Here is a 21,359-nt window from a genome sequence, read left to right on the forward strand (position 1 = left end):
CTCTGCCTTTTATGCATTCCCTCCTCATGCTACAGACTGATAAAGAGAGGGAAAGTGTACGGTGTGGGAATAAAAATGATGTGAGGCGACACAGGGGAACTAAACACAAGCTTCTTCATTTTGGTGGCAGTTCCTAGGTCATGGTTGTCAGAATTCTTTACTCCCCCTTTTATTATTGGTGTTGTTGTTATCATAGTTATTCTTCTGTTGCTTTGCGTGTACATCGACAGCTTCTGTATCAGAGACAAATTCTTTGTGCGTCTAATCTAGTAATGGCTAACCTTTTTGTCATCGCTTGCCAAACGTTTGCGTGCGCCTGCGTGTCAGCACCCCCCCCCCGCACCCCGTTTTGGGCCTAGTAGGCCTCCTAGCAGCCTCCTGGGACCAAAAGCGGTCCGCTTAGGTCACGCGCCACCCCCCCCCAAACCCTCTTTTGGGCCTGCTAGACTTCCCTGCGGCCTCCTGGAACCAAAAACGGGCTGTGGGGGGAGCACCACCCTCCCGCTCCCACCGCCCATGCGTGCGCAACCCCCAGCGCATGCACACAACCCCCGCACATGCGGGCGTGTCTCTCGCATGCGCCCCCCTCCACATGCGCGGCAGAGACCCGAAAACCAGCTAGCTAGCGGGAGACACGCGTGCCTGCAGAGAGCTCTGTATGCCACCTGTGGCACGCGTGTCATAGGTTTGCCATCACGGGTCTGATCACTCTTGGCCAAATAAAGTCTTCCATTCCATTCCCTTCTATTCCTTTGAGAAATATACCTACCTGCCTAGAGCCCAAAGACACCAGACGAGTCTCCTTACTAAAAGGGCTCTTCTGAACTTCGTGGATAAATTGAGCCAGCTGGGAATGTGTCCGGCTACAGTAATAAATCTGCAAAAGAGATGGAGAAGATATCAGAATCCTATTCATGAAGAGCAATGTTTCTCAACCTTGACAACTTTAACATAGGTGGACTTCAACTCCCAGAATTCCCTGTCAGAATGCTGGGTGACTGGATGGCTATTGAGGGAGCTTGGTTGTTACAGCAGCACAGAATCTGTGGTTTCTTGTCCAGTGTCTCCTCTTATTTTGATCCTTGAAATACTGACTAGAGATTACAAGACAAGATGGGAGGATTGTTGGAGTAAAGATTTTAAAATAAACTTACAAATTAAAGGCTCTTGCAGATAACTTGGTGTTTGCTTTTGGAAGATCCTTTAAAGGGATTAGAAAACTAAAAGAATTTGGTTCATTAGCAGGTTTTAAGTTCAACAAACAAAAAGATGAAGATGTTAACAAAAGTATTAAAATAGATGAAAGTGAATTAATGAAGAAAAGGGGTTTTGAGAAGTAAATTATTATCTGGATATCATTATGACAAATATGAACTGCATGTTATTTCAAAATAATTAAGCTAAGACATGGAATGAGGTTTAAAAAGACATGTTAGGATGGGGAAAACTAAATTGTCATTGCTGGGAGTATTTTTGTGATAAAAATAAACATCTTGCCTAGAACGATATTTTTGTTCCAGACAATACCTGTTTTGACAACCGATATACCATTTAAATGGTGGGAAAAGACAATTACAAATATTGAATCACTTAATTCCATATTCTGCCAGCAAATATTGGCAGCGTGATATTAGGCTGCTTCAGGGCTTTTAAAAAAAAAAGATTGGCTATCCCTGATTTAACAATATGTTTGAAAATGAAACAAGGTGCTAATTTTAACCGAAAGAAACAGGGAAGGATTAAAACCAATAAAGGGAAATTGGCAGGCTATGGAAAGGGGGAAAGGAGGTGTCCAAACAGTTTACTGGTAATTCCCATGGATGGTTCTGCAAAGCAGTTGCAGGAGGAGACATATACCTCTTGCAACTTGCCTTTGCAACATGCTCTTCCTGTAGGTCATCGTCGTCATCATCACTATCCATTCCAGTTAACCTAAAGAGTGAAAAGAGGAAAGTTATGCTCAGAAACATTTTTGCCATACACTAGTAATGGTGAAGGTAAAGGTTCCCCTCGCACATATGTGCTAGTGGTTCCTGACTCTAGGGGGCGGTGCTCATCTCCGTTTCAAAGCCAAAGAGCCAGCGCTGTCCAAAGACATCTCCATGGTCATGTGACAGGCATGACTAAACGCTAAAGGTGAATGGAACACTATTACCTTCCCACCAAAGGTGGTTCCTGTTTTTTCTACTTGCATTTTTACATGCTTTTGAACTGCTAGGTTGGCAGAAGCTGGGACAAGTAACGGGAGCTCATTCCGTTACGCGGCACTAGGGATTCGAACTGCCAAACTGCCAACCTTTCTGATCGACAAGCTCAGCGTCTTAGCCACTGAGCCACCGCATACACTAGCTCGGTCTATTCAGATTATCTTCTAAGCAACACATTTCAGAATGGCCCAGCAGTTTCTACTAGTCCAGTGTTGACAAATCGTTTGGACTCAGTGTATCAAAAATTTTAAAAATGCCTAATCTGACTCTGCTGATGCATCTCACACACGCACACCCCCTCTGAATAAAAGAGAACCAATTGTACATTCCTTTATTAAAACAAAATACAGTCCAATCATGTGTCTGATTCCCCAGGATCTGCTGTGTTTACCTTCAAGCAGTGCTCCCTTTCTATGGACAGGCCCCTATGGCCTACCCAAGGAAGCTGTTGTGGCCTATCGGCCACCAGTCCCTCCAATAGCCGAATCAGATGAGGAGGCAGCGTGGGAGGCGGGCCAGCATCAAGGACCTGAAAGCTCCGAGGGGAAGGGGAATGGAGCTGTCAGAGAGATACAGAGGCGGAGCCTGGGCTGTCCATCAGCCCTCAGATGAAGAGTCAACAGCCCCCAGGTCTGGAGGTGGCTGATGAGGAAGAGGAGGAACAGCTGGGTCCAGTGCCTGACACACAGATGCGCAGGAGAGGAGAGCAGTGGAAATCTAGGGGCCGATCCTTGGGACAGAAGAGCCACCACTGTTAGTGAAGCCCCACCCAAGCTCTGGGGACAAAAGGCAGGGGACAGAGATGAATAGGTGTGGCAGACACATATTCATCTCCCTGCCAGACAGACTTGTTAGCCTACTATGAGAGAGAGGGAGACTTTTTGCCAGGGATGCTGGCGCTCCTAATAAAGGAATCATTGATTTAACTACAGGGGGTTTGTTGTGTTTGGGAGACGGGTCAGTACAGAAGCTCTGGGTCGCACGAGGCCTTTGTTCTTGAAGCAGCTTTAGAGAATGCTCTTCTGCAGCCTTTGCAGCCTCCAAAAATCATCCGAAAGCAAGTCTCGTTCTTGCACAATTTTCAGAGGCTAGGTGAGAGCATGGCCATCTTAAGCAACTTCAAAAGACATCACATATGAAGGGGGGCATACTTTTGAGATTTGTTGTCCAATGTTAGTGAATGCTGACATGTCATCCAAAACATCGTGGCATGTCACCTTTGACATGCATGTCATGTTCACCATTACTGTAATACACATCCGCCCAAACGTTGGCTTCTGGATTTAATAACTGGAGGATTTTATCATGTCTTGGTAGGAAAAAAAATGATGGAATACCTGTTGCCAAGTCTGAATTGAGCTCAATTCCTACCTAAACCAAAGGCTTTCATGGATGCTAACCCAACATTTCTAGAAAACTAGCAAGAGAGATTGTTCTGACCTAGGCTTCCCAAGAGCATGAAGCAAACTCCTTGTCCAGACAAAATCCCCTTTTATTTATTGTGAATTCTGCTCATTCACATCCAGAAAAATCTTTGAAGGGAGGATTCACCATCACAGACCTTATCTGGCTTGGAGAGCTGACAGGCCAACATCTGCAAAACCTGGCAAGGAGTCTCGGAGAGTCACGAACCAATTAAGCGAACTGATTGTCTCCTGCAAACTCCACTCCCCTTTCGCTCCTCTTTTATTTCCTCTATTTCAGCGTCTATTTCTATTTCCTCTATTTCAGCGTCCACCTGTGGCCTTACTCCCAAGTTGATCCCTGTTCTTTAGCTGTTCCCTTCATCTGGCAACTCTGCACATGCACACACTGGGAACAGGCTCCAGCTGTCCATCTGCCTCACAGATGTCTGACTCTGAAAGCAGCTGATAACTGGCATACGGCTCTGGCCCCATCTCTACCTCCAACGCAGTGTCCACATCAGAGCCTTCCCCAGACTCCAGGAATGGCCCATGTTCCTCCCCAACCTCCTCACTGTTCGAATCTGCTGCCAGCTCCACTAGCTGCTGGCAGGCCACAACAGAGATACATATTTCCCTAGAGAATTGAATTCCTCACTTCAAGCTCTTGTAGTCATACCAGCATTCCTACCTATTTCCTATTTTCGGCTCCTCGTCACTCTGGTATTCTGTAAGGATCAGATCTTCCTCACTCGCATCTGAAAGCTCCAAAGAACCAGGCTCAGCAGGGGTAGATAAACAGTCCTTGCTGAGCTGAATCAGGTGCTCTGCCTCCTCCTCATCCATCCTCTAAAATAAGCACAAGGAAAATATCTGTCAATCCAAGCCAGGTAATCTGTACACGCCTAGGAGGTCTTCTGAGCCCCTGCCTTTCTCAATGAGGAATTAGCTGATGCAGGAGAACAGAGGGAAATGGATGGCTAGCTAGATGGAGGGATAATAAATACAATTTATTTTTCAATACTCATCTAATATATTATACCTACAATATTGGGTAGTCACTGCAAATAAAATGTCAGGGTTCCAAGTAACACCCCCAATGAAAGAAGACTCTGAGGCTTTAGATTCCTCAAAGCTCCATTTTATTACAGATGTCATATTGGCACATCTGGGAAAACCCGAATATGAAAGCTTTCAGGTTTTCCCCACCTAAGTGAAAGTTTAAGTCCCTGCCCCAGCACCCACATGTCCATCACATGGTCCAATCAGGCACCGTCCAAAACTGGAGATGTCTCCCAGTCACACCACTCCAGGTACCGGGCAAGATGTCCTTGACTCTCTGAGAGAGGAATGTTATTATGACTATATATCTCCCATACTCCACTTAATCCCCCCTCCCATTTTCCCACAGTAGAAAATGTGGCAGGCCTGAAGGCCCAATGTAAAAGATGGCTCCCAGGCCTGACATAAAAATCAACACAGAAGCCAGTTCCAAAAGAGCAATTCTTATCTTATAGATTTAAGTTCATAAATTCCTCATTTATCTATTATCCTCAACTCATACATTGTTCGTGTAGTTTTCTTTGAGGCACTATAAGATAACTTTGGATCAACTTTTTTCCTGTTACAATCCATTAATCTCCACTGTTATTTTTGTGGGGAAAATATTTTAATTTTTATTCACAGCTCTGGAAATGCTCACCTTCCTTTTAGACACATATTTCAATTTCACATTGTGTCGAATTTGCTCAAGGTATGCTTCTTGTTTCTTCCTCTTGATCTGTTCTTCCTAAAGAAATCAGAGAATTGCATGGAAAGTTCAAACACCTGGAACCTGAAATTGGTTGTCAGAAATATTGCTGTAAAATTACTTCACAACCTTTAACATTTAATGGTTCTTTACAGAAATTCTGAACAATTCATACGTTGTCAAATATTTGATGGGCAAAGGCCCGGATGTGTTTTAAGCAGAGGTTATCTTACATTTCTCATTTTAAAATGTTCTCAGAGTAAAATGAGATGTTAGTAAGCAAGTCTTTAGATAAACAAAGGAATACCAGATTTTGTCTAATTTAAAAGCATTAAATCACCCACTAAACATTTTTTAAATGATAACTGCAACTCTTTTGCTGTTTTTAAGGGTCCACATACCACCATTGTACTGTGTTCATCTATCTGAGGATGGGAGGAATACATTATAGGTTTTTTTAATGAAACACTGGAGTGCCACCAAATATGTTCATTTGTAAGTTTCTAAAGCAGGAGTGTCAAATTGGCAGCATCACGTGACACATTGCAACTTTTTTCCCCTTCGCTAAATCAGGCATGGATGTGGCCACTGTGTGATGCATCCACCTGCAGGCCCCAAGTTTGATAGCCCTGTTCTAAAGTATCAAGCATCAATTTTATTTTCTTAGATGGCATTTTCTTCTTAGAGCATCATATCTTGCGATTCCCCCTTTGACCTTGCTCTTTTTATTAAAAATACAGCACATGCAAAAGGTAGAAGAGTGGTATTTGATGGTTGCAACTAAAAGAAGAGCAAGAGTTACAATGGGGCAAGTGTCAACAGTACATAGTTTTCTATTTATATTTGTGAATACATCATCAGGATTGAATAAAGACGGACCTATAAGCAACCTATTTTTACCTTCAGTCTATGTATCATTTCCTGCTCTTTTTTCTCCTGCACAAATTGCATTATCCAATCTGGTTCATTGTTTGCTGGCTGGCTGGCTAAAAGGTTTGTATTGCTTTTCTTGAGTTCCTCTTCTGCATCTTTTCCACCAATTTTACTTGCTAATAGCTGGGCCTCCTCCAGTTTCTTTTTCTCTTCAAAATCCCGGAGCCACGAGAGAGCACCACAAATCAAACTTAATGATTTACCCTAAGAGGAAGAAGTTGTGCAGGTATATCTTTATACCATACCATAAACAGGATGTTAACATTTCCAAATAAAATTCTACAAGATTTTAACAATTTTAGTTGTGTTATTTTTGAGGAAATATTTTCTAGGCTGGCGGTAAGAGTCACAATAGCCACCTATTAGATAGCAAGTGGCTATCCATCCATCCCTTGCTTGTCCAGCAAAATGCTTGTGTCCTATTGCTCCTAATGCTTACACTCAGGTGTATCCCCAGAGTATGGTCAATGAAGACTATATGGGTACAATGCCCATGAAAAACAGGTGGCGCTTCAATTACACTTTCATGGATGCCATATGGACTATTTTCAACATTCTCTAGGGACATTCCTGTTCACATCTCTATCTTGATAACAGAGAGGCCAGGTGCGTGTTAAAATAAAAAAGATACTTACTGTGCCAGTTGGGCTCTCAAATATGCCAATCTTTCCCATCTCCAAGACCTGATAAAGTTTTGCCATAAATTGCTCTTGAATGGGATATGGTGTATAAGGAAAGGGAAAGTTCACTCCAGCCTTTTCTGCATTTTCTTCTGTCATCTCCAGCCTTGGGGGATGGGGGGGATGTAAAAAAATCCTAAAACACATTAACTTAGCATAATTTCCAAAGAAAACATTAGACAAACACACACGGAGAACCAAACTGACTCTCTGCAATTCTCAATAAATCTGATAATTTTGGGTGTCGTCTTCCAAATCATTATAGAACCTCTTTGGTGGGACATACATAAATCTGCTAAATTCAGAGCTTTTTTTATTGTTTTGCATCTTGATTATTCATTTTTCCTTCTCTTTATATATTAGTCTTATTGTTTAAGCAAGTTTTTCCATGTTTTCATCAACTAATGAACAATTATAAACTATACTTTAGGCCAGTTGACAGCCTAGGAGATGTATGCATGTATAGATAGATAGATAGATAGATAGATAGATAGATAGATAGATAGATAGATAGATAGATAGATAGATAGATAGATAGATAGACAGATGATAGAATTTTAATTCACTTTAACCTAGTATTGCATTTATACACTGCCTGACTCCCAATAAACAGCATAAGTTATTTAGATCCATATTATCTAAATCTAAATCTATCTATCCGAAGTTATATATAATTTTAATTCACTTTAACCTAGTATTGCATTTATATACTGCCTGACTCCCAATAAACAGCATAAGTTATCTAGATCCATAGTATCTAAATCTAAATCTATCTATCCGAAGTTATATATAATTTTAATTCACTTTAACCTAGTATTGCATTTATACACTGCCTGACTCCCAATAAACAGCATAGGTTATCTATATCTATATCATCTATATCTATCTAAATTTATATATAATTTTAATTCACTTTAACTTGTTATTACATTTATACACTGCCTAACTCACAATAAATGTCAATTATCACACATTTAAGAGAGTCTCGTGTCCGAGAGTTGGACGCGACTGAATGGTTGAGGATGACGACGATGGTTCAAATTGGCTGGGGATTTTGGGAGAGGTAGTCCCTGTAGCTTGGGAAAAGCCAAACTGAATAAAGTTTGCTACTTCATTTGCAATTTCCGGGTGAAATTTGCGGGATAAACGGAGTTTGACTTCCAACATGCCCACCCACTGATTCATATAACGTTTCCCACTTCCCAGGATCCCCCCTTAGCGCCACCTACCTTATGTCGCTGCTGCCCCTGGAAAAGCGAAGTGACTTCGAATTGAATTTCCGACCCACTTTCGCTCTCCTCGAGATGACGTCACTGGCTTCTCCCTCGCGACCGGCAAAAAAAAGCGGGGCGGAGCTCTCTGCGCCAAAACAACCCCCGCCCGTTTTTTTTAGAACTTCCCGCTAAACTCGCGCGCCCGAAGCCTATTGGCTAGCCAACCTGCCGCCGCTGGACAGCTAACCAATCAGAGGACAACAGTAAGAAAGGATGCCGTCTCCAGAGCGAGCGCGCCTTACGCCCGCTTCCGGCTCGCTTTTGTGAGGCGGGTGGTGAAGGGGTCGGCTGCTCGCGCTCCTGCCAAACTGGAGCCAGCGTTTCGGTTCCATTTACTTTGAATAGGCTTTGCGTGGAAGATAAATTTACTCGAGGGTTAATCTTCACGGTGTGCAGGCCTATTTTTAGACAGATTTGCCTTAGAGCAGGGGTCTCCATACTTGGCCGCTTTAAGACTAGCTGGGGAATTCTGGGAGTTGAAGTCCACAAGTCTTAAAGCGATCAAGTTTGGAGACTCCTGGCCTAGAGCGTCCTTGTTGGGAGCCTGAAACATCCACATTGATTATGGGTTCAATGTTAAAGAATTATATTTTTTTCTACACTGTTCAGAAGGAACCATATTTATCATGTATATTCCGCTTCCTTCCCCTTGGATGGCTCCAGCTTATTTAATAACCATCTTCCCTGCCAAGGCTTTTCCTCCTGCTGATCTCTTACCCAGGATGGCCTCAGAAGCATCACCTGTTGAGGTGTACAAGAAGAACAGGGTGTATGGGGTGTTTAGAGAGAGGGTAGCACCTCTGGTGTAGGGCCACGTCGTGTTCTTTTAGGGCAGCTTGTCCACCTTTGGTCCCCACCTGTCACTCAGCCCTCACCTGTGGCTCCTAGTAGCTATAGCATGCGCAGCGGCCACACCCCGGGCAACAACCGGTGGGTGAAAAACTTACATGGAGAAATCCAAATTTGAAATAAAGAAGATATTTCTTGACTGGGATAATAACTATTCAGCTTGTTTCTGAAGAGTCATGGATGCAGCAGCAGTGGAGTTTTACAAGCAAAGTTTGAACACTCTTTTGAGAGGATATGAGGATTCTTCTACAGGGCATTGCAACAGGCTAGAAGACCTCCAAGTAACCTTCCAACCTTTGAAAAGATGAGGGTACCAACTGGCACGATGGCCATAGGTGGCGGTCCAGAAAGAAAAAACAGTGGAACAGCTGCTCCCTTAGCCTCACTCAACATGTCTCTTGGCTCCAGTGGTGCCCAGTCGACCGGGGCATCAGTGCCCCAAGGCTTCTCAGACTGAATTGCTCACTCCTTCTGAAATCTTGTCTTGATCACGGGAATAGGGGGATATCAAGACTTGCGTGTGAATTGGATGAAAGTGAGGGAGAGGTACACAGAATCAGCCTCACTCTCTCTTCCCAGATTCCATCTTGCTCCAATAGCAGGACACGAGATAGGTCCTGGTCCACGTTGTAGAATCTCCTGTCGGTTGTTGATGGGCTGGGCCCAGATACAGGAGCCGCCCAGTCTTTGTACAACATCGATGAATAACTTGGGCGATGGAATGACCTCTGCCTTTGTTGATGGTTCCTTGAATAGTAGATCAGTTGGGCTGGACAGGCGTTCAGACTCAGGAACTGAAGGATTGGCTCCAAGTCGAGACAGTTGGAGATGGGCTGGGCGCAGTGGTTGACCAGGCTGTCTTTTGCATCTTGCCGTGCTCTTAGCGTCTTAGTCACTGAGCCACCGTGTCCCTATAAATGTTCATATTAGGAATTGACAAACATTCTATAGGCAATAAATACCTACCGCTTAGCTCATTTTTCCCCTCCCTTTTGGCAATGAAACATGCTTATTTCCTTCTTTTATATTTTTTATTTTTCATGCCTTGTTATAATAACGTATCATAATTGAGCCGTTTGAAAATGAATGGCTCTCAGCCACCAATTAAAGATTGTCCTTGTGGGTTTTAACAATGAGGTTGCACTAAAATTGTAATTGTGTGATCCAATAAAGGCTCCGTTAATGTGGAGGAACACCACAGCAGTCATCATTTCCTATTTGAAACAGATTAAATTCATACATTACCATCTTCCATGGTTCTTCCATAAGTGACTCCAAAGCTATTCAGAGCCATGAAACCAAGAGACAACTGAAACCTCCCCAGAGAAACCAGCTGGATTAGTAGTTGCATTTTACTACAATACTGATGATTAGGTAATGTTTTCCATAATCCTCGGGCAATATAATTTATGTACCCATGACCGAATTTGACATGGAGAGCTTTGTCTTCTAACACAAGGGAATCCCTTAAAAGTTCTTACAGGATAGCCAACAGATTGCCAGGATTATCTCTAGTGGTTGATTTACATTACATAATGGAAGGATTTAGCTCTGTTTTCAGCAAAGTATATTGGAAAGAATCTTGCCACCCAATGATGATGTCACAAGCATCTCTTGTGACCTAGCCTATTGGGGTGGCTCTTCTTCATTCATCCTTCCCATTCTATTTTCTCTTTTCCCTTCAATATGTCTGAACAAAGATGCCACCTGGCAAGCAGAATAAAGTAGAGATTGAGAGAGTTTGAGACCTTACCTTTATCTACATACCTGCTAATGGTTCCTCCATTAAAACAAGTGCGTTCCCAACGACTCCACCAGGAAAATGGGGTGGCAACCAGCTATTCTGGTTCTGCTCCTTCTTTGTGGTGAGTTAGAACATTTGCATAGCCTTTTCCTTACTCTGATTGTCCTCTTTTTCTTGGCGAAACTTCAATTTCACTGTCGGGGCCAAGGCGTTGATTTTTTTACTGTTCTATTTATGGAAAACCCTGCTCCCATGATAAGGCCAGGACAAGAAAATCTCCTTTTCCCCTTGGGAATTTTGAGTCCTCTTGCACAAAAAGATGTCCTTGGAAAGTCAAAAATGTTATTTTTTACTATATGTTTAGAGGCAAGGAGAAAAGGAAGACATGCATTCAGTGAGAGTGGCGTCACTGAAAGCTATACACACAGCTCATCATTTTATATGAATCTTACGTAACATATTCCTTGCAGAAATATTAGACAGGCTTTAATCTCAGTTCTGGCAGAATGGAAGAGTTTCCTGGTTTAAGTTAGGTTGCATTTGTTGGTCTTTGAGGCTGGGTTTTGTGGTTGTGTGGGTTTTTTTGCTCTGTGCTCCTGTATTATTACTGCCAAGTTAAAGCATTTTATCTGATGGTAAGGGAAAAGAGCTGAGAAGGTTTTCAGTTATAATAAAGGTAAAGGTTCCCCTCGCACCTATGTGCTGATCATTCCTGACTCTAGGGGGCAGTGCTTATCTCCGTTTCAAAGCTGAAAAGCCAGCACTGTCCGAAGACGTCTCTGTGACCATGTGACCGGCATGACTAAATGCCAAAGGTGCAGAGAACGATGTTAATTTCCCACCAAAGGTGGTTTCTATTTTTGTACTTTGCATTTTACATGCTAGGTTGGCAGAAGCTGGACAAATAACGGGAGCTCTTCCCAGTTGATTCGCTTTCTGAAATGAATGCTGTTCTTACACTCCTAACTTCAGGAGAGACTTATTTCCAAACAATTGTCAGTCTTTCGAAGTAGGGGAAGTCAGGAAGAACAGCAGTGAATTTAGGAATGGTCTTCAAAGTTGTAGGGTATTATAACAGAATCAATTTCTTGCTACCACATCTTAAATTAAACCAAATCAAGGCAGGGTTATTCTGAGGGTTTTTTCCCCCTCATGCTTTTTTCTTTCCCATTCAGAAAAGAAACGAAACTTAATGGTTCATTCATCCCATTTCCAGGGCCACAGATACGTTTCAGCACATTATGTAGAGAGAAGATTGGTTCTTGGCAGCTAAGCACAATGGATAAATAGCCTACCTAAAACCCATGTAGAACAAAATCTCTTTACTCACAGTGTATATGCCTTTTTGGAATAGAATGGGACAACTCACCACAACCAACTCACTGCAGGCTAATTCACCATGGCTAACTTGCCATGGAACAACTCACTGCGGGACAATTTAACCATTCTATTTAATTATTTAAAATAAATAAAAACTTATTTTAAGTTTTGCCATTCACATTTCATTCTGTCCTTCCTTTTGCATCCTTTCTTCAATTATTCTATTCCACCATTTCTTTCATATTAGTGTAACTCTTGTCCTGCAGCGATTTGGCTGTGGTGGGTTGTCATAACATAGACCTTTTTGGAAATGGTCACATTTTTGTTCTTGTTTCCTTTATGCAGCGCTCTCAAAATGGCTTCTTGCAACAGACATACAGATACAAGATCCATCGCTAGCTGGCATGCCACTCTCAGATGCCGAATACGACCATTTCTTCAAAACATTGAACAGTCCACGCCGAGTCAGCGCAGTTTGCTTCTTAAGATCCATGTATGGCTGCCAGAACGCTTTGGTCCAGACCTTAGACCTGTATGAAAATCATGGAATCGTCCCAGAAGGTAAAGTCTATCACAGTACTTGCCATTACAGAATTGCTCTTAATCCTCTTTTAGACTTATTAAAGCTTGATTTGGAAAAAGCAATAGCAATAGACTTATAGACCACTTCATAGTGCTTTACAGCCCTCTCTAAGCAGTTTACAGAGTCAGCCTATTTCCCCCAACAATCTGGGTCCTCATTTTACCCACCTCGGAAGGATGGAAGGCTGAGTCAACCTTGAGCCTGGTGAGATTTGAGCTGCCAAACTGCTGTCAGCCGGTGATCAGCAGAAGTAGCCTGTAGGACTGCACTCTATCCACTGCGCCCCTGCGGCTCATACTTACATTCATGCAAGCCTGTGGCTGTTTTACAAGGCAATTAAAATAATTTTTGCCAAACGCATTTGGTAGATTCTTCCTGCTATTATTCTCATTGATATATCTAGTGAGTAAGATAAAAGCTAGTTTCCAATTCTCGTTCAAAGGCAATCCATATATGTGTTCATATGTTTCTTCTCAGAACTGATGTACGTTAAATTAGATAAAAAGAATCATGGGTTTAACTTAGTTAAAAATGGACTGGAAACTCCACAGTGTGTTAGTGATGAACATATTATTGCTAAAGTCTATAAAGTGCTATTTAAATTTGGAAAATGAACAAGTAAAGCATTGTATGATTCAGTGGGCAAGGAATTTTGGATATAATGTAATGCTTGAACAGTGGGATAATATGTGGAATAAAGGTTTACAATTTACATTAAGCTATAATTGAAAAGGGAATTTCTATACAATGATTTATCGTTGGTATTTGGTACTGGATGACATCGCCAGGTCTCACTGCTTTAGCAGAGTAGGGAAGATACTCAGAGATGATTCACACCCTGGTCAGTGTGTCTTCACACTTCTACCATCAGGCAGAAGACATCAAAGCATAGCCAGCCAAACAAATAGGTTTAAAAATAGTTTCTGTCCTTGGGCTGTCAGGCTCTTAAACACAAGCACAATCACTCCACGTACATGCAGATGACTAGTTTTTCTTTTTCTTTCTTTTTCTTTTTTCTTTTCCCCAAATTATTTACATTGGGTTAATTCCTTATACTATTTATGTTGTTTGTATTTGTTGTCATGGATTGCAGCAGTGAGGCTAAAACCCATTTCGTTGTATTTATTTCGTACAATGACAATAAAGACTATACTATACTATTTAACTCCAGATAAGTTGCCAAGAATGTATAAAGATACTTCAAATGAATATTGGAAATGTAAATATAAAGAAGGGACATTTTATCATTTATGGTGGATGTGTGATAAAGCAAATAAATATTGGAGTAGGATGCACATCTTAATATCTTATTTCCTTATATATCTTAATTACTTATTTTGTGAGCTGTCAAAAGTCAGTTCTGGAGTTGGGCAGCTCCTAAATCAAGCAATCAAGCAAGCAAATAAATAAAATTGGGTTCTGGGAAAGACGTCAGTGAAGATTCCCAGTCATCCAGGTAAAGTCTGGAAGTTGAATCATGGCAATTGGACTTTTTCTCTTTTTAGATTTGAAAGATTTTACTGCTTTTTCATTTATTATTTAGCATATGGAATCCGCGGAAGTCATAAATCCATTGTGAACGAAGCATTAGCAGATGATAGATAGATAGATAGATAGATAGATAGATAGATAGATAGATAGATAGATAGATAGATAGATAGATAGACAGACGTATACACATACACATACATATACACATACAGTATACATACACATACACAGTGTATATGTATGTGTGTGTGTGTATGTATATGTATGTGTGTATATTTATATGTATACGTTTATATGTATGTATGTGTGTTAATGTATATGTATACCTATATGTGTGTGTGTATCTATGTATGTATGTATATATGAATGAATGACGTGGACAATATAACACAGGACACCCTAGGACACTTGCAACCGTCATAAATATGAGTCAATTGCCAAGCATCTGAATTTTGATCACATGACCATGGGCATACCGCAACAGTTATAAGTGTGAAAAATGGTTATAAGTTACTTTTTTCAGTGTTGTTGTAACGTCAAACGGTCACTAAATGAATTGTTATAGATTAAGGACTACCTCTACTGAGGTAAGGATTTTTCACTTTGCCATAAATGGATTCTTTCCCTCTCAAACCATTTATCTTCCCTTTCCAAAACCTAAAGTTTATTGAGATCATCCGGGAAAGATCAAACCATTATAGAATGGTGTGGTGAACGTTGTGAAAATACCAGGGCAGAGGTGACATTCGGCAGGTTCTGACAGGTTCTGGAGTGGGGTGAGAATGGAGATTTTGCAGTATCCTTCCCCTGCCACGCCCACCAAGCCACGCTCACAGAACCGGTAGTAAAAAAAAATGAATTCCACCAATGCACTTCTGTGATGCCTTCTGAAATTCTAGGATTCGGGGCTCCCAGGCCTCATACATATAATTCCTAGGAAATGTAAAGTGTCAGAACGGGAAAATTATTAAGTACAAGATTGTTAAAAATACAACACCATTCATAACTGTATTAACTATTGTTTCTTTTTTGTTATTCAAAAAAAAAGGTTTTGTTTAGGCCTCACCTAAGCAAAAGTAGAGAGAACCCTAAGAGACCCAGCTGATCTGGGGGAAAAAAAACCCATTCCTCTACTATGTTTGTAAAGAAATCCAATGTTAAAACCTGCCAAGAACTTTCCAATGGCTTCTTTCCAAAAGATCTGGATAAGTGATCCTCCAACACAATTTTTCACAGTTCGAAGTAGCCAGTGGCAGAAGTTAAAGTTGCAACCTGGCACAACTTCATGGAATTGCTGCAATGTTTGGTAACCTATTTGGAAGGAATCCTCATTTGAATTCTCAAAAGCTGGCGGAGACGCTAATGATACAACAGTGATGCTAGCAACTCTATGGGTTATACTGTCTCTCAATGAAAATTAATGGAAGTAACCCGAAGGCCTTGGTGGGTTTTTCTCTAACCCTCCACTTCTCTCCTAGGGAGGGTATGTTCCGACATGGCAGAAATGCCCAGCTTTCCTGATTTCTGCACCCTCACTTTTTATCGCTGCACCTTGAAGAAGTATTTTGTGAAGGTAAGAGAAAGGAAGAAGCTGTTGTTTATTGATCTGAGGCATTTCTTGCCCAGAGATCTGTTTAGGCAGCACTTGGTGTTAGAAATAGAATGGGCTGAAAGCAGGGATGGGATTCAGCTGGTTCAGACTGGTTCGGGCAAACCGGGTGCTAATTTTGCATCTGGTTCCCCGAACCAGTAGTTGGAAGGACTGGATGACCCATCCCATCCCACCTCACCCCACCCCACCCCTCCCAGGAGTCTCCATGCAGCCCATTCATCATGTAAGTGCAGGGCCCCCGCGGAGGCTCTTGGAGGGTGAAAAATGGGCCTTCTGGAAGTCCAGAAAAGGGCCTATTTCCGGCTTCCGGAGGGCCACCTGAGCAGGGGAGAGGCTATTTTCGTCCTCCCAGAGGCTGGAGGAAAGCTTCTGGAGCCTGGGGAAGGCGAAAATGCCTCGCCCGCCACCATTGTGCAGGAGGTTGAGTAGGCCACAGCCCCATGGCCCCGCCCACCCGGCAACCAGGCAGAGAGCCAGTTGCTAATTTTTTTCAATCCTACCCTTGGCTGAAAGGTTCACTGAAGGCAAAAGACAGTCATAAGCAGAGGAATAGCAATGGAAAGGGAATGGAAGCAGCTAGTCCTCATTGAGAATATTGAGTAAATATGATTTTCACTGCATTGTACTTACTTTGCTTCCAAGAGGATCAGGCTAGTTATATAGGTGAGTAGAGTTATTTAAATTGAGACCTCAGCCATCTGTATCCAGCTGCAACGCCTCCTTTGGCTGCATAGCATGAGTGGCAAGCTTTCCTCTGCATGTCACTCACCCCTATGTTTCAACATCATTGCCCTACACATGTCTAGTCTAGTTTTTGTGGCCGTGACATTGCAATCTAACACTCTTTATGGCAGGGGCCGAACATTCTCACCACCCCACTCCATCGAAATGCTCCAAGTATTTCACATTATAATATACCACCAGGATTCCGCCCACCCTGAATAAAGAATTACATATTATAACACAAATATAGAACCTTGTTTCACTCATATCTGTTTAGTCTGATTCAATGTTATTTACTAAATGTGGACCACTTTCAGCCTTGTGAGGTAGTCCAGACAAGAAGCACATCCAAATAGCAATAGTGATTAGACTTATATACTACTTCACAGTGCTATACAGCCCCTCTCTAAGCAGTTTACAGAATTGGCCTATTGCCCCCAACAATCTGGGTCCTCATTTTACCCACCTCGGAAGGATGGAAGGCTGAGTCTTTACTTACTTTTACTTTACTTTTATTTAGATTTTTATACCGCCCCCTCTCCCCAAAGGGACTCGGGGCGGTGTACAGTCAAATAAAAAGACATCAATAAATAGAAAATACAAACACAAAGAGGAGGCAATAAGAAACTGTACATATCTGCAGTAAAGTAATTAAAAGCAATATTTAAATACCCTAAAAATACCCAATTAAAATATCTGCCAGGAGGTAGAATAAAACTATAAATGGGCCAGGCCAGCTAAACGGAACAGGTGAGTCTTCAGTTTTTGTCGAAAGGAGCGGAAGTCGGTGGTGGTTCTGATATCGGGGGGGAGGTCATTCCAGAGGGTTGGGCCCATCACAGAGAAGGCTCTACTCCTAGGTGTCGCCCGTTGGCATTGCTTAGTGGACGGCACCCGGAGGAGTCCTTCCCTGTGAGAGCGAATCGGTCGCAGGGAAGTGTGTGGTAGGATGCGATCCCGCAAGTATCTAGGTCCTGAGCCATGGAGCGCTTTAAAGATGGTAATTAACACCTTGAAACGCACTCGAAAGACCACAGGCAGCCAGTGCAGCTCGCGCAGGAGCGGTGTTACATGGGAGTACCTAGTACTCCCCATAATAGCCCGCGCGGCTGCGTTCTGGACTAGCTGCAGTCTTCGAGCGCGTCCCAAGGGAAGCCCCATGTAGAGGGCATTGCAGTAGTCCAGCCGAGACGTCACCAGTGCATGAGTGACCGTGCGTAGGGCATCCCGGTCCAGTAGGGGGCGCAATTGGCGCACCAGGCGAACCTGGTGGAACGCCCCCCTTGCCACGGCTGCCACATGGTCATCCATTGACAGCCGGGCATCTAGGAGGACGCCCAAATTGCGCGCCTGCTCCACAGGGGGCAATTGCTCGCCCCCTATGGTCAGTGATGGAATCAACTGACTGAACCGGGGTGCCGGTAGCCACAGCCACTCGGTCTTGGAGGGGTTGAGCTTGAGTCTGTTGTCCCCCATCCAGACCCCGACGGCTTCCAAACACTGGGTCATCACCTCGACAGCCTCATTGGGGTGGTCTGGGGTGGAAATGTACAGCTGCGTATCATCAGCGTACAGATGATACTCCACCCCAAAACCACGGATGATCTCCCCCAGCGGCTTCACATATGCATTGAACAGGAGGGGCGAGTCAACCTTGGAGGGTGAGATTTGAACTGCCAAATTGCAGGCAGCCGGCAGTCAGCAGAGGTAGCCTGCAGTACTGCACTCTAACCACTGCACCACAGCGGCTCAATCAACTATTTCTACTTTAGTGTAAGGTTACATTAGAATAATTTTGCAAGTCCGAATGTATATTTCTCTCTCATCATCTTTACAGCCCAAAAAACGAAGGAGGGATTCTCCCGCATTCTTGTTGAGGACTAGCTATCTTTTATCCAATTGATTCCCTGGCTATCGCTCTTTTTCTTTCTCCCAAGGTCATTCCCACATACCATTACAGTCACTCTGGATACATGGAGTCCACTTCCCAGAATTCTCAGCACTGACTACTCTGTAGTCGAAAACCATATGTCTGGAGGGTACCCAGTGCTTTTTCCACATACTCCACATAAGTATGGACGGCAACATGGTGGCTCAGTGGTTAAAATGGACTTGTCAGCTGGAAAACGGCAGCCCATGTTTGAGACCTAAGCGCTACATGATGGGATGAGCTGCTGTCCTCACCTCAGCTCGTGCCAACCTAGCAGTTCGAAAGCATGCAAATGCAAGTAGATAAATAGATACCACTTCGGTGGGAAGGTAACAGCGCTCCGTGACATCATGCTGTCACATGACTGAGGAAATGTCTTCAGACAGCACTGGCTTAGCAGCCTTGAAACAGAGATGACCACCGCCCTCTATATAGTCAGTAACAACTAGTGAAGTAAAATCTGCGGGGGCTCCTTTACCTTTACCTGAGTAGGGGCCCTTATGTTTCAGAATTCTGGACCAGTATCATCACTGGCCATTGTATTCTCTCTTCCTTGGAATCACCAATGTGGAGAAGCTGACTCTAGGTCAGGGGTGTCAAACTGGCAGCCTGCAGGCCGGACTTGACACGTGGAGACCACACCACCCATGCTCCACGAAGGGGAAAAAATGTCGCGATATGTCACAGCAACATGACAAGGCACGTTTGACACCCATGCTCTAGGTCCTGCTGAAAATTGTCAGAAACGAAGCTTATAACTCTGTGCATACAGAATATAGGCTGTACAGCAGTGTTCCCATCTGGCATCATCACATTTGCAGTCAGGAGAAGATGCCAGTTTCTGCATCACCGGCTTCCAAGGTGTTCTTGCCATGCTATGCATAAGCATAGGTTCTGCTCATGGAGAACAAATCCAAGTCCCCATTTATTACCAAGGGCAAAGCAGCTTTAGGAATGACAGGGGTTTAGGGAAGTGATGGTGAACTTTTTTCACCTCGGATGCCAAAAGCTATCGCATGTGTGTCCGTGCCCACTCCCATAATTTAATGCCCCCCGCTGTGCCCCTGAACATGTGCACATGATACACACACCCTTGCTGCCCCGTGCATGCGCGCACAGCTTTCTTGGAGCTTGGGGAGGGCGAAAATGGCCTCCCCCTCCCACCCTTGGAGGCCCTCTGAAGGCCGGAAACAGCCCATTTTCCGATTTTCGGTGGGGCCGGTACATTCGTTTTTCACCCTCCCCAGGCTCTAGAGGCTGTCTAGGAGCCTGGGGAGGGCGAAAAACGGCCCAACATGCAAACCGGAAGTTCATGAATGGACTTCCAGGTTGCCATTGGGCCGTTTTTCTCCCTCCCTCCAGAAATCTGTGGGGAGGGGGTGGTTTCTGAGAGAGAAGGGAAGAAATAAGGGAAGGACAGACTAGCAAAGGGTCAGACCAGCCATATCGTTAAGTGAAGCAAAATAGCCATCTTCCTTGAGGATAAGTCTTGGCATGTCATTAAGGGGAATGCTAGAGGTGAAATTGTTTATGGCATTCACTTTGGCACCACTTTCAGAAAAATTAGCAGCAGCTTTTCTTAATCTGTTGTTATGATTTTAGGGGTGTCAGTCAGGTTGTACCCACACATACACATCGACCAGCTGTCCTGCATTTGCAGTTTGCATTGGAAGAAAAGGTTTTATTGGCACTAATAGAAGTTTTCCTCTTGAGGCACATTACTGTCTTCTTTCAAATATTATATTGCGCAAAGACTAATGAGATTATTACCGTACCCAATTTGGTTCCAAAAAGCAGAAAAATGTTTTTTTTAAATATTAAAGAAAAAAAGATCAATGGAAAGTACTGCAAGCCTTGGGGATTATTGCAGACTCCACCTTTTATTGGTGGCAGAAGTTCTCCATTTTGAAAAATTGTTATTGTGGCCCACCAGTGGCCAGCGGAGCTGGCAGCAGATTCGGACAGTGAGGGGGTTGGGGAGGAACATGGGCCAGTCCTGGAGTCTGGGGAAGGCTCTGATGAGGGCTCTGCGTTGGAGGCAGAGAGGGGGCCAGGGCTGTCTGACAGTTATCAGGTACACTATATTGCCAAAGGTATTCGCTCACCCATCCAAATAATCAGAATCAGGTGTTCCAGTCACTTCCATGGCCACAGGTGTATAAAATCAAGTAGCTAGGCATGCAGACTGTTTTTACAAACATTTGTGAAAGAATGGGTCGCTCTCAGGAGCTCAGTGAATTCCAGCGTGGAACTGTGATAGGATGCCACCTGTGCAACAAATCCAATCGTGAAATTTCCTCGCTCCTAAATATTCCACAGTCAACTGTCAGCTGAATTATAAGAATGTGGAAGTGTTTGGGAACGACAGCAACTCAGCCACGAAGTGGTAGGCCACGTAAACTGATGGAGCAGGGTCAGCGGATGCTGAGGCACATAGTGCAAAGAGGTTGCCAACTTTCTGCAGAGTCAATCGCTACAGATCTCCAAATGTCAAGTGGCCTTCAGATTAGCTCAAGAACAGTGCGCAGAGAGCTTCATGGAATGGGTTTCCATGGCCAAGCAGCTGCATCCAAGCCATACATCACCAAGTGCAATGCAAAGCGTCAGATGCAATGGTGTAAAGCACGCCACCACTGGATTCTAGAGCAGTGGAGATGCGTTCTCTGGACGAATCATGCTTCTCCATCTGGAAATCCGATGGACGAGTCTGAGTTTGGCGGGTGCCAGGAGAACAGTACTTGTCGGACTGCACTGTGCCAAGTGTAAAGTTTGGTGGAGGGGGGATTATGGTGTGGAGTTGTTTTTCAGGAGCTGGGCTTGGCCCCTTAGTTCCAGTGAAAGGAACTCTGAATGCTTCAGT

At 43.5% G+C, this 21,359-nt stretch overlaps 1 protein-coding gene across 1 annotated transcript in view; it reads right to left on the bottom strand.

The window, feature by feature from the left end:
* Window positions 1–8,356, bottom strand: part of DDX11 (DEAD/H-box helicase 11) — a 48,145-nt gene extending 39,789 nt beyond the window's left edge. The window contains exons 1-7 of the mRNA XM_081958293.1: window positions 8,203–8,356; window positions 6,929–7,079; window positions 6,261–6,497; window positions 5,313–5,399; window positions 4,302–4,459; window positions 1,872–1,932; window positions 770–877 (exon numbers count right to left, since the gene is read on the bottom strand). Coding sequence (XP_081814419.1) covers window positions 770–877; window positions 1,872–1,932; window positions 4,302–4,459; window positions 5,313–5,399; window positions 6,261–6,497; window positions 6,929–7,072 — 795 coding nt within the window. The 5' untranslated portion in view covers window positions 7,073–7,079; window positions 8,203–8,356. The remainder of the gene's footprint in view (window positions 1–769; window positions 878–1,871; window positions 1,933–4,301; window positions 4,460–5,312; window positions 5,400–6,260; window positions 6,498–6,928; window positions 7,080–8,202) is intronic.
* Window positions 8,357–21,359: the final 13,003 nt, after the last annotated feature.

This window comes from Natrix helvetica, assembly GCF_964273705.1.
Source record: "Natrix helvetica genome assembly, chromosome: 6".
In the NCBI taxonomy this organism is placed as follows: Eukaryota; Metazoa; Chordata; class Lepidosauria; order Squamata; family Natricidae; genus Natrix; species Natrix helvetica.